The 11,216-nt window shown below is 47.0% G+C and overlaps 1 protein-coding gene across 3 annotated transcripts; it reads left to right on the plus strand.

The window, feature by feature from the left end:
- Positions 1–1,004: 1,004 nt before the first annotated feature.
- On the plus strand, positions 1,005–10,472 carry LOC119340829 (subtilisin-like protease). 3 transcript variants are annotated; one of them, XM_037612737.1, is made up of 6 exons: positions 1,005–4,326; positions 4,829–4,937; positions 5,424–7,801; positions 7,884–8,414; positions 9,392–9,445; positions 10,123–10,472. In XM_037612737.1, exons 1-3 carry the CDS (start codon positions 2,218–2,220, stop codon positions 5,555–5,557), a joined length of 2,352 nt encoding a protein of 783 aa, XP_037468634.1. In that variant the 5' UTR covers positions 1,005–2,217; the 3' UTR covers positions 5,558–7,801; positions 7,884–8,414; positions 9,392–9,445; positions 10,123–10,472. The 3 variants fall into 3 exon arrangements, 1 of the variants encoding a protein (XP_037468634.1); XR_005164714.1 differs by lacking the exons at positions 1,005–4,326; positions 4,829–4,937 and having other exon boundaries at positions 5,561–7,801; positions 7,884–8,105; positions 8,293–8,414; XR_005164711.1 differs by lacking the exons at positions 1,005–4,326; positions 4,829–4,937 and having other exon boundaries at positions 5,561–6,625; positions 6,757–7,801.
- Positions 10,473–11,216: the final 744 nt, after the last annotated feature.

The following is an 11,216-nucleotide window of genomic DNA, read 5'->3' on the forward strand; positions in this document are numbered from 1 at the left end:
ACTCGGCTAACTCCCACGTTACCGCGATCACTTGATCGTAGCAACTTCACCTCTGTCCGCTTCTCCCCTGCTTAATATACGAAAGCCAACAGATTTCTGGATCTCTCTCCCTCTAAATGAGTTGACCTGAACCTGCAAGTTATCTGAAAATTGCAATATTTAATTTTTTTGCGGGGTAATTGCAATATTTATTTTAGTTTTGAGAAAACGGCAACCCATCATTTGTTTGGATGGCCTGAGCTGAGGCAGAACTTTATTAGGGCCGGTCAGCTCCACAGAAAACAGACCTGACAACTCAAATCAAAAAAAGAAAAGAAAAAAGTAAAACAGAGTTGGAATGTGGCACAGGACATGAGAAAGCGCCAGGCCAAAGTACGCTACAGCTGACAGGAAAGCAACGCGATTGCAGGGAACACGCACACCCAGCTGCCCCTACGGCACTGAACGTCTCCAACGGATTAACACGACTGTAAGCGGACATTTCTCGGGTTCTCTCTCTAGCCAATTAGTACCACTCCATCCACTTTTCCCCTTCTTTCTCCCTCCGGTGGATCTCCAGCCACCCAGGCCCGGGCCATGGGCGGAGACGGCGACTTCAACGCCGCAGGCGGCGGAAGTGGGGTTGCGGGTCGGAGGCGTGGGCGGCAAGTGCGAGGCAGCCGCGGCCGGGAGACGCAGGGCGGCGCCCCGGCCCGAAGGCCGCGGCAGGAGTTCGTCGCCGAGGGCCCGAGGCGGCAAGTGCGAGGCAGCCGCGGGCGGGAGACGCAGAGCGCCGGCCCGTCCCGGAGAGGTCGCGGCAGGAGTTCGTCGCCGAGGGCCCGAGGCGGAGCGCACGGGGTCGGCAGGCGCAGCGCCGGCGAGTTGCTGGAGTACGGGAGGGAGGCACCGTATGGATTGTGCAGCGGCGAGGAGGCGCCGGCTGCTTCCGCTTCCGCGCCACGAAGGCGACGATGCGCGAGTCCCGGCCTCGTCCAGATCATCCATCGCCAATTCGCCAGGCAAGCTGAGCTCCTCCCTCCTCTCTTTTCCAAATCCCGATGCTTTGATTTACTACTGATTTTTTTCATCAGAAAGCGCTAATTATGGTTTAACTCCGCTATAAACATCTTGTCCCGCCCCGCTATTTTAATTTCAATCCAACTTGAAACTTAAAGCAGGCTAGCGCAACACTCGACACGCAGCGTCGTCCTCTCGGCCACTTTCACCAGCACCCACCAGCAGCATAGCTTCCTCTTTTTCCATAGATGGAATCATGGAAGCTCAACCTCTCTCACTTGCAGTGCACCCACCACCAATCCACCACCGCCACTGTCCTCTCTCCCTTTGGGTCACTTCTCTGTTCCCTCCACCATTTTCCCCATCAGCTCTGCAAGCTGCGTGCTGACGCGGTCGAACCTTTCCTTGTTTGGAGGCTTTCTCTCCACCAGCGCAAGCTCGACACACACCAGTGTCTATGAAGGATAGCCTTGCCCTTGTGTGCTTTGCAGGGACTAGTGTCCAAATCCTAATCCTAATGCTTTGATTTGCTACTGATTTTTGCATCAAATAAAAAACGCTAACTATGGCTTAGCTCCGCTTTTGATTTTAACTTAGCTGAAACTGAAACCATGCTAGCGCAACACTCGACACGTAGCGTCGTCCTCTCGGTCACTTCCTTCCACCACCACGCACCAGCAGCGGAACTTCCTCTTTTTCCATAGATGGAAGCTCAACTTTTCTCTCTTGCGGAGGCTTTCTCTCGACCAGCGCAAGCTCGACACGAGCGTCTCCCTACGCCATGTAGGGGTGTCAGGGCATCACTTGTGTGTCTCCCTGCCAGGAGGAACCGCACAGAACAATGTGATTTGACTCACATATAGGCACAGGAGCATCTAGGCGGGCGTGCAAGGTTCAGCACGCAGCATTTAACGTTGAGGCCCGAAGCCATTGCTGTGCTTGTGCTCTGCCCCCCTTTCTTTCTCTCCCAAAACCAACCGAGGTAGAGTGAGGGAAAGAGGAAGAAGCATTTGCTGCTCTCCACCGTGCTTCCACCACCACCACCACCACCAAGAGAAAGAGGAAGAAGCATTTGCTGCTCTCCACCGTGATTCCACCACCACCACCACCAAGAGAAAGAGGAAGAAGCATTTGCTCCTCTGCGCCGTGCTTCCACCACCAGCAGCCCCGTCGTCCTCTCTACCTCTCGCTTCTTCCATCACCACCACCTCAGCTCAAGCCATGGCATCCTTGGCCAACCTCCTCATCTCACTTTTCTCGCTCACCCTCATGCTCCTGCATGCTCCTGCACCTGCGTTATGCAACGACCTAGGTGCAGGCCTCTCTCCAGGCCATCACACATACATTGTGCTGCTGAGGCCACCCGTCGAAGCCGGCAGCGACGACGACCACCGCTGGTGGCAGGATTCCTTCCTGCCAACGCCTCTCGCCGGCTCCGATGAGCCACGCCTCATCCATACCTACACTGAGGTCTTCACGGGGTTTGCCGTGAGGCTCACCGAAGACGACCTCGCCATGGTGTCCCAGAGGAAGGAGTTTCTGCGGGCGTTTCCAGACCATCTCTGGCGCCCCAGCACCACTCACACTCCGAAGTTCCTCGGACTGGAGAAAGATGCCGGGCTGTGGAAGGACACCAACTATGGCCAAGGAGTCATAATCGGGGTCCTGGACACCGGCATATACGCAGAGCACCCTTCCTTTGATGACAGTGGCATCCCGCCACCCCCATCAAAGTGGAAGGGCTCATGCCATGGCGCTGCACGCTGCAACAACAAATTAATAGGTGCCAAATTCCGTAATCCCAGAGCATATGATTCCGGAGATGACACAGGGCATGGAACACATACCTCGTCCACCGCAGCTGGGAACTTTGTCAGTCATGCCTCAGCCCATGGCCTCGGCAGGGGCACAGCTGCCGGAATTGCTCCACATGCACACTTGGCCATGTACAGGGTCTGCATCATTCTTGGGTGTGCATCCTCGGACATAGTTGCCGGGTTAGATGAAGCCGTCAAGGATGGTGTTGATGTGCTTTCACTCTCCCTCGGCCCCTTTTTTGATGTCAACTTCACTGATGACCCGGTTGCCATTGGCACATTCAATGCGGTAGCAAAGGGTGTTGTTGTCGTGGCTGCAGCTGGTAACAACGGGCCAAGGTCCTTTATTGCCAACTCTGCACCATGGTTGCTCACAGTTGCAGCTGGCTCGGTGGACCGAAGCTTCCAGACCGTTGTGCAGCTTGGCAATGGCGATCACATCAGTGGGGAAGCTTTCAATCAGACTGCGAACTCAAGCTCCAGCTCTGTTCCTCTGTATTGGAACAAACACTGCAAGTCATCATTGGCTGGAAGAAATGTGGCTGGCAAAATTGTGATTTGCCATAACACAGGACCAATGAATGACACAGGGTCAGCAATCAACCAGTCTGACATCAGTGGCATCATGAGTGCCGGGGCGGCTGGCATAGTCCTGATCAACAGGAAAGATGCTGGCTTCACCACCCTTCTGGAGGACTATGGCAGTAATGTTGTGCAAGTGACTGTGGCTGATGGCAAGAAAATCACAGAGTATGTGAGGACAACAAGCAAAGCCAGTGCCAATGTTATATACAAGAACACTTTACTTGGTGTCCATCCATCTCCCACCGTCGCAGCATTCTCATCCCGCGGTCCCAGCACATACAGCCCCGGTGTGCTAAAGCCAGATATATTAGCACCCGGGCTCAACATCATTGCTGCATGGCCACCGCTCACCATTCTTGGATCTGGGCCATTCAACATTAGATCAGGGACATCCATGTCGACTCCACATGTCAGTGGAATCGCTGCGCTTGTCAAGAGCTCCCATCCTGATTGGTCTGCTGCTGCTATCAAGTCAGCCATCCTCACCACAGCTGACATCACGGACAGCGCTGGTGGCCCGATCTTGGACGAGCAGCATCAGAGGGCAACCGCGTATGCCATGGGTGCTGGCCATGCCAATCCTATAAAAGCTATTGATCCGGGCCTTGTGTATGACCTTAGCATCACTGAGTATGCTGGCTACATATGTGCTCTCCTCGGTGATCAGGGCTTGGCAACCATTGCGCGTGACCCGACATTGTCCTGCAAAATGCTTCCCAAGATACCAGAGGCACAGTTGAACTACCCATCCATAACAGTGCCACTCAGGACGAGGCCATTCACGGTGAACAGAACCGTGACAAATGTGGGGCCAATAAATTCAGTATACACACTGAAGATGGAGGTTCCCAAGTCTCTGAGAGTGCGAGTCTACCCAGAGACGCTGGTGTTCTCCAAGGTTGGACAAAAGAAAACATTCAGCATTACGGTGAGCAGGCATCGCAATGTCGTGTCAAAGGCCTTGCAGGGAAGTTTGAGCTGGGTGTCCAAAAAACATGTTGTGCGTAGTCCGATCGTGGCTTCTCCTCTGTTGTAATCAGGAAAAGCATGTGTGACATATGACGTTGGAGAATCACACATGTAATATTGTAACTAGGGAAACGACTGTCTTTTAATTAGAAGTGTATCCATGCCTGTAAAATAATTGATGTTTGGACGTTTAGCATCCATTGCTGTCACAATTTTTTTCTGAATTACTTTTTCCTTTTCCCAATTTATCAACAGTGTTTGCTGCAGGTAGTAGATCACCATTGAGAGGTGCTGCTTCTAAGGTGTAAAATCCATCCAGGTACCTAAACCTACCCTTTCCCTCATATGGGTATATGCCATCGCTACCTCCAGATTTTTTATCCGCGCTATTGGTGATATACTTTCTGCCGATATGAGCTATTGATGATAAACTTGCTCTCCTTTCATTTCCTCTACATTAGTTCCTTTCAATGCTTAGGTTCAGTTGGGCACTAATGACTATTTCGGGTGCTTTGGAATTAGATTATGATGATATTAAGGTCATCATCAATCTACATGAGCAAAGGAGAGGTTTGCCTGAATACTCGTAGCTAAATTGGCTTTTCTCCCTGTGTTTCTTTTCTGGTCCTTTTCGTCTTTTGCAGTTCGGTGTATATATGTTCCGAAGCTAAATTGAGTCTTGACTTTTAAGAGGTAAAATACATCGTTGCAGTAATTGTACAGTTTAAACCTATTAGTTTGTGTTGTAAGCACATGTATTAGTGAGTCAGTTTAGAGCTTGTACTATTAGTTGTGTATGTTAGCTCACTCCCCTGTCTCAACCCGGAGCCAGGCACCGAGTTAGACCTTGCCAACACACGCTCTCTTCTTCCTCAACTCCTCTGCTTTCTGCCTCCAGGTCCAGGTCGCTCTCCTCAGTAGTGCTACATGAGTGTAGATTTATGTTTGCCACTGGATCCGAAATCCTTCATCTTTGCTGATGCTATTCCCCTACTTTTTCCCCATCACTTGACACTCTAATCTCCCTGATTTTGGTCTCTGGTTTTTGAATTGCAGATAGTGGCCGCAGCGTTGCCGCTGGACGGTGCACACTGGAGCTGGAGTATGCAGCCACGACAGAGCTGCTCCGACATCACTGTAGGTTGATGTTCTCTATCACTCCTGAACACCTTGAACTGTCCTCTAATTGATCTAGAGATTTCTGGGACCTAAAATGCTCTTGTGTGCTGAGACAAAATCCCCAAATTGATCCTCTAATTCAAAGGACAGTGATTTCTGGGACCTAAAATGCTCTTGTGTGCTGAGAAAAATCCCGAACTCTCGCCTTTAAACCCAGCATTTATATTAGGCCTAAATCCATAATTTATACTGATGTTTAAATCAAATTCCCACCTCAATGGTTTCTGCTATAAAACTGAGGTGATGGTGCTGTTATGTCCTAAGTATTTTGTGCCTTAAACCATTTCACTATTTTCTTCATGTCGCCAGCTTTCCGTTAATGAAACCATTGTGGTGACATGGGATTTGTGCTTGTATGTGAGAAAAAAAATATGATGGCATGAAGAAAAACACCTTTGTTTGATGCAATTGCTCTTTTTTGTTCTTGCTTGCTGGCTTTGTCTCTACTCTGGATGCAACTGCTTTCTCTTTAGGAATGCTTCTCAGCTCCTCCCCCTCCACGACAGCCAGCATTGGTGGTCTCTCAGTTTTTTTATGGGGAAAGAGAAGTGGAGACAGTGGGAAGGGGGGAACTACTGCCAGGTGAATAACTTGGAACCCCATTGTCACTGTTATATCTTCTTCTATTCTTATCTTTCCTCCTCAAGCAAGTATACCCATTTTTTTTCTCCCGAAAAGAGGGTAAAATCCCCCATCATCCATTGAAGCAAGTGAACCCATACCTTGGTCTAGATGATCCTTTTGATTCATTGGTTAAGCTACCATGCTTACCTATGTTTTCAAGGCGCCCAGGCGCTTTAAGGCGCTGGGGGGGCGCCTCAACGCCTAGGCGCTCAAAGCGCGAGGCGAGGCGACGCCTTAGACACTTATTATTAGGCGGTAGGGGTACTAATATGGCGGAGGAGCTTGGCTGGAGAGGGGGAGGACCGGCGGAGATGGATCTTGGCCGGAGAGGGGAAGGGCCTGTGGAGGAGGAGCTTGGCCGGACAGGGGGAGGCCGGCGGAGGAGTAGCGGATCTGGGCCGGCGGCGTGAGAGGAGAGAGCTCCTCTCTCTTTTCCCCTCGATTTGGAGTCACGGGTGTGTTCCCCTCTCTCTCCTGCCTCTGTTTACCCCCTCTCTCCCGCCCAATTTCTCTTCCCTCCCGCCAATTCCTCTTTCTGGCGCGCGCCAGCTGCTGGTTCCCGCTCAACCTGCCCACGCATGTCCAGGGCGTCCAAAATCAACTAAAGCGGCGCCTTATCCGCCTAGGCGACGCCTTGGACGCCTCAACAGCAGAAGGCGGACGCCTTAGACAGAAAACTAAGGCGACGACGACGCCTTGACGTCCCCGAGCGCTCTGACGCCTAAGTGTCGCCTAGGCGACGCCTAGGCGACGCCTTGAAAACATAGATGCTTACACTATTTGAGCCCCCTTGTATGTTTACAAAAACGATTCGTTCCGTTGCTTTCTTTCAGATATCTACTGTATTCAGTAAGATGATTTGACCTTACCTGAAAACTGGATTCATGAAGAAGCCCAAAAAGTGCCGGGCTTAGTGCAACCCAGTTCCTAGCCAGTGTGGGGTTGTGCCATGGATATTTGGAGTTGGATGGGAGTGGTAACCCATGATGCATTTCAGATTTCACTATTGTGGTAACTATTTGGGGAAGATTTAAAATGGCTCCCTTCTTTGTGGGCCAATGTGTGGTTACCACACGACTAACTATGATTAGGCAGTCTTTTCTCTTCCCTTCCCGCAAAAAAAAGTCTATCTTCACAATCTGGACATGTTGGAGACCATTATTTCTCCTCTGCCATAGTTTGCTGCTGCCATGTTAACTGAGAGTTGGTAGCCAATATCAAGTGATTTGGAAATTTTGTTGGTCTGAACCATAAATGTGATGATTTATCACAATTGTCATGTGATCACGATTTTGTTGATCACATTACATCTATGCTCTGTTTGTTTGTTTGTTTGTTTGTTTGTTTGTTTGTTTGTTTGTTTCATCACAATTGTCATGTGATGATTCCTGCCCTTTTGTGTGGTCTCTCTCTCTCTCTCTCTCTCTCTCTGTGTCGCATGTTAAATCCCCCAAATTCGATGGATGCCTGCTCTTCCTGCCACACTGACATCAATTTTTAAAATTTATTTGACAATTCTGCACCAAATTCCTCTCCTATCTCGCATCGGATTTCAGTGGAACGGGCGAAGAAAATCGACCGCGCGACACGGCCACCCGATGTTGGTGAACGGCGAATGACCTTGCTGTCAAGTATGCCACTTTGCACTTTTGTTTCACTAATTGACACCTGCAAGTAACAAGTCCTGATAATTTAAGAGACTTGTTCTTGTAGGATGGCATTGGATGTGCATGAATTGGGCATCTGGTTCAGCTATGTTAGGTTGATACCTTCTGTGCAGAAGGGATGGCACTGTTAATTTTCTCCCTTTGGTTATTCTGTTGTCCTACAAGGCTAGCTTGATGTACATGGCTGGATATGCAATTGGCCTGGGATGCAAGGTTTTTATGCTCGTAGGCTCACATGATGTACTGATGGTAACATTGTATATTTTAGGTATAAGGAGGGTTTCTTGGCTGCATTGCCTCCTTCTCGTACCAGCCAGTTATTTGCTGCATTTTCATGTCAAATTTAAGCAATTGATAGTTCATACATATTGTTTTGATTATCACGCTGGATACAATTGAGTTTAATTTCTCACAAATGATACGAGTTTCTGTTGGTGGTGGCTCGAGCGATGCAGGACATCGGTGAGTACAGCGGCGTCTACAGCTGGTGGGAGCGGCGGTCAAGATCATGGGCATGGCTTGGGGAGTGGTGCTTGTGTCGACCAGTGAGGGGCGCATCTGCTACCAACATGCCAAGGTAAGCTTCGCCCAACCCTTCCCTCTCTCCCTCTTTGTTCCCATCTATGCTCACTCCATGCCACATCCTTCCCCATGATCGACTCCATTCGGTGATGTATGTCACATCCCTGGATCGATTTAAGCTCATGTAATCTTCAATCAATCGAGGTGGACATTCATGCTACCCGGATCTATAATCTTCTCAGTTTGTAAAAATATTCTTGTGCATTTGCTACATTTGTTTTCCCTTGATTAGTTGCTTATTTTTCTACTTCTCTTGGGTTATTTGGAGAGCACGTAAATATGGAGAATCAATGGGGAAGGCAAATATAACACTGGATAAATAGCTCCCTTATTCTACTGAATTTTACTTGCTATTTTATTAATCATATTAAACCAAGATGCCTTTTCTGCATTGTCACATATTGATAGTCACATTTGAAGGAACCAGGAGAAACTCCAGCGTTTGTACTACTCTGTTTCCATAGTAGTTATGCTCTTTCTCTGAAATATGAAGTCAAATACAAAAATAGTGTTGACTCTTCTCCTTTTGTTAATGATTTGTTCTAACTATAAGGTTAGCATGAATTGTATTTATGAAATTATCCTGAGATGCAGGCAATTGTAGGAGGAAAATAATTGTTTTTGTTGAAGATCTTGGTTTCCGTGGTTGGCACTATGATACTCCTAGGCATCCTCTATTTTGGACGCTTCAAACTTTGTGCAAGGATGATTATTAAAATCCAAACTTTGTCGTGTCTGATTCCATTGTCATATGCTTGTGTTTTGAAGCAGACTGTATATATGCTTATGTCTTGCTTCAGTTTCTCATGCAATATTTACCATAGTGTGCTCGATACAGTTTCAATGATATTATCTAAGCAATTGTATTTTTTACAATTTTCACTTGATGATGCCAACAGTTCATCAATTCCGTCTGAATTTATTTGTCGGGTCTTGTAGCTATCACTAAGCTTTGCTTCCTTCCAATTTTAGGATCAGTAGGCGTGACTGATGATGCAGAGCCATTCCTGGGGTCTCGACGATTTGGTACTAATTTAAATTTTAATTACTGCGAAATATTCTCCATTATGCATGATGCATTTGGTTCTTATAACAGATTTAGTATTATGGTGTTGCTTTATGGGATTATGAACAAAGTAGATTTGGGAAATTCTCATAGTGCAATTGATGAATCAGACCATTACTTAGTTAAAAATGTAAACCTTAGCTTCCTCGGTGTATCTATATTACTATATGGCCTACTACTACTCGTAGTGTGGTAGATAGTCCAAATGCAATTGCATTGTTTGTGCTTACATACAACTATCTGCTCATTCTCTACCACCTACACTACTATAGCTGGTGGTACGTGCCAGAGAAATCGTTTATGCCATAGCGTGGGATACCTGTCTCCTGTTATTTGAAAGCACCTGTTGATTTTTTCGTTAGAGTATTCATGATTTGAGTTTTATGTAAAGGTCTCTGGCATCCTTCAGCACAACTGGCCGCCTGCCTAGAAAAAGAATTAAAATTAGCTGCATTTGCCTGTACCTAGAGGAATAGAGGGCAGAATAGTTGCAGACTTGCTTTCTACTAATCAGTTGTATTTACACTTTAGGTAGCTCATCTATAAGTACCCTGATAACAACAGATTGATATTACGTTGATATTAATACACTGAATCTTTTGGAAAGAACACTGACAGAATAGAATTTTGCGAACAGGGAGTTTGAGGTTATCATTGATTAGGTACCCTGGAGAGCTGCAAGCTGCTTGTCTTGTTTCGAATCATGTTCCTGCTGTTTTATCTTTATCCCCGCGGAGAGTGCATTATGTGGGTAGTGTAATCATCATGCTCTCTGAGGACATGTATAGAGTTGCAACTCTATTTCTTGAAAATTAACCTTGTAAATTCCTGTTTCCTTAGAACTGTTCCTGTAAATTGACCCTGTAAATTCCTATTTTCTTAGAACTGGTCCTGTAGAGTCGCATCTTTGTTCTCTTGAAAATTGACCATGTAAATTCCTATTTTCCTAGAACTGATCCTGTAAATTCTTCCCTGTATTTTAATGAAGTTTGGTGTCGGGGCTTTGATATAACAGCAACTAGGACATTGGAAACTAATATTAGTTGCTACGTATTGTGGTTAACCTCATCCATTTTGTTGGAGGTCAGCCATGTGCCAAACACCACACAGAAAAGAAATTGGAATGGGTGTCACCTACCTGGCACCGCAGAGCTTTTGCTCAAGAGGCGCACCCACTAGTCTGTACAAGGAGTGTAGGGTTCCATGTAGCCATCGACGCTAGTGTTGGCTTCCATTCCTACGATAATAAAAGATAAAAGGTGCCAACAGAACTTGTTGCAGTTGCAGGTCGTACTTAAACCCGGATTCTACAACCTGTTGCAGTTGCTGGTCGTACTTAAACTCGGATTCTATGAAAACCATGCACTATTCATACACTAGAACAACTACTGATATCTTTTATGTCATTGCCTAATAACCTTACAAGAAACAATGATACCATTGGGAGCAGAAAAATATATGTGCAAATAGGATCAATTTGTATATCTTGCTTCAGGAAACCACAAATTCCTATATATGTGAGTAGTTGATAAGCTCTGCTAAACAGAGATGTACCTATGTTCCTCCCGGATGCTTCACACGACAACAAAGTGATTGAAACCATCAAAAGTGTCATCAAGCACAGAACACTTGTGTTGATCCGGATTAGAGCCATAAAGAAATTGTTTACTGTTTTCTTCTCCTAAATCCTTTTGGTATGGTTGTTGTAGACTTGTACTACCTAGCTGGTTC

The sequence above is a fragment of the Triticum dicoccoides genome, chromosome 1B, assembly GCF_002162155.2.
Source record: "Triticum dicoccoides isolate Atlit2015 ecotype Zavitan chromosome 1B, WEW_v2.0, whole genome shotgun sequence".
In the NCBI taxonomy this organism is placed as follows: domain Eukaryota; kingdom Viridiplantae; phylum Streptophyta; class Magnoliopsida; order Poales; family Poaceae; genus Triticum; species Triticum dicoccoides.

Coding starts and splice junctions, on each gene's coding strand:
- LOC119340829 (XM_037612737.1), top strand. CDS start 2,218: ATGGCATCCTTGGCCAACCTCCTCATCTCACTTTTCTCGCTCACCCTC. Junction 4,327..4,828: donor AGAAAACATTCAGCATTACG/GTGAGCAGGCAT, acceptor CCTCTACATTAG/TTCCTTTCAATGCTTAGGTT. Junction 4,938..5,423: donor TCTACATGAGCAAAGGAGAG/GTTTGCCTGAAT, acceptor TTTGAATTGCAG/ATAGTGGCCGCAGCGTTGCC.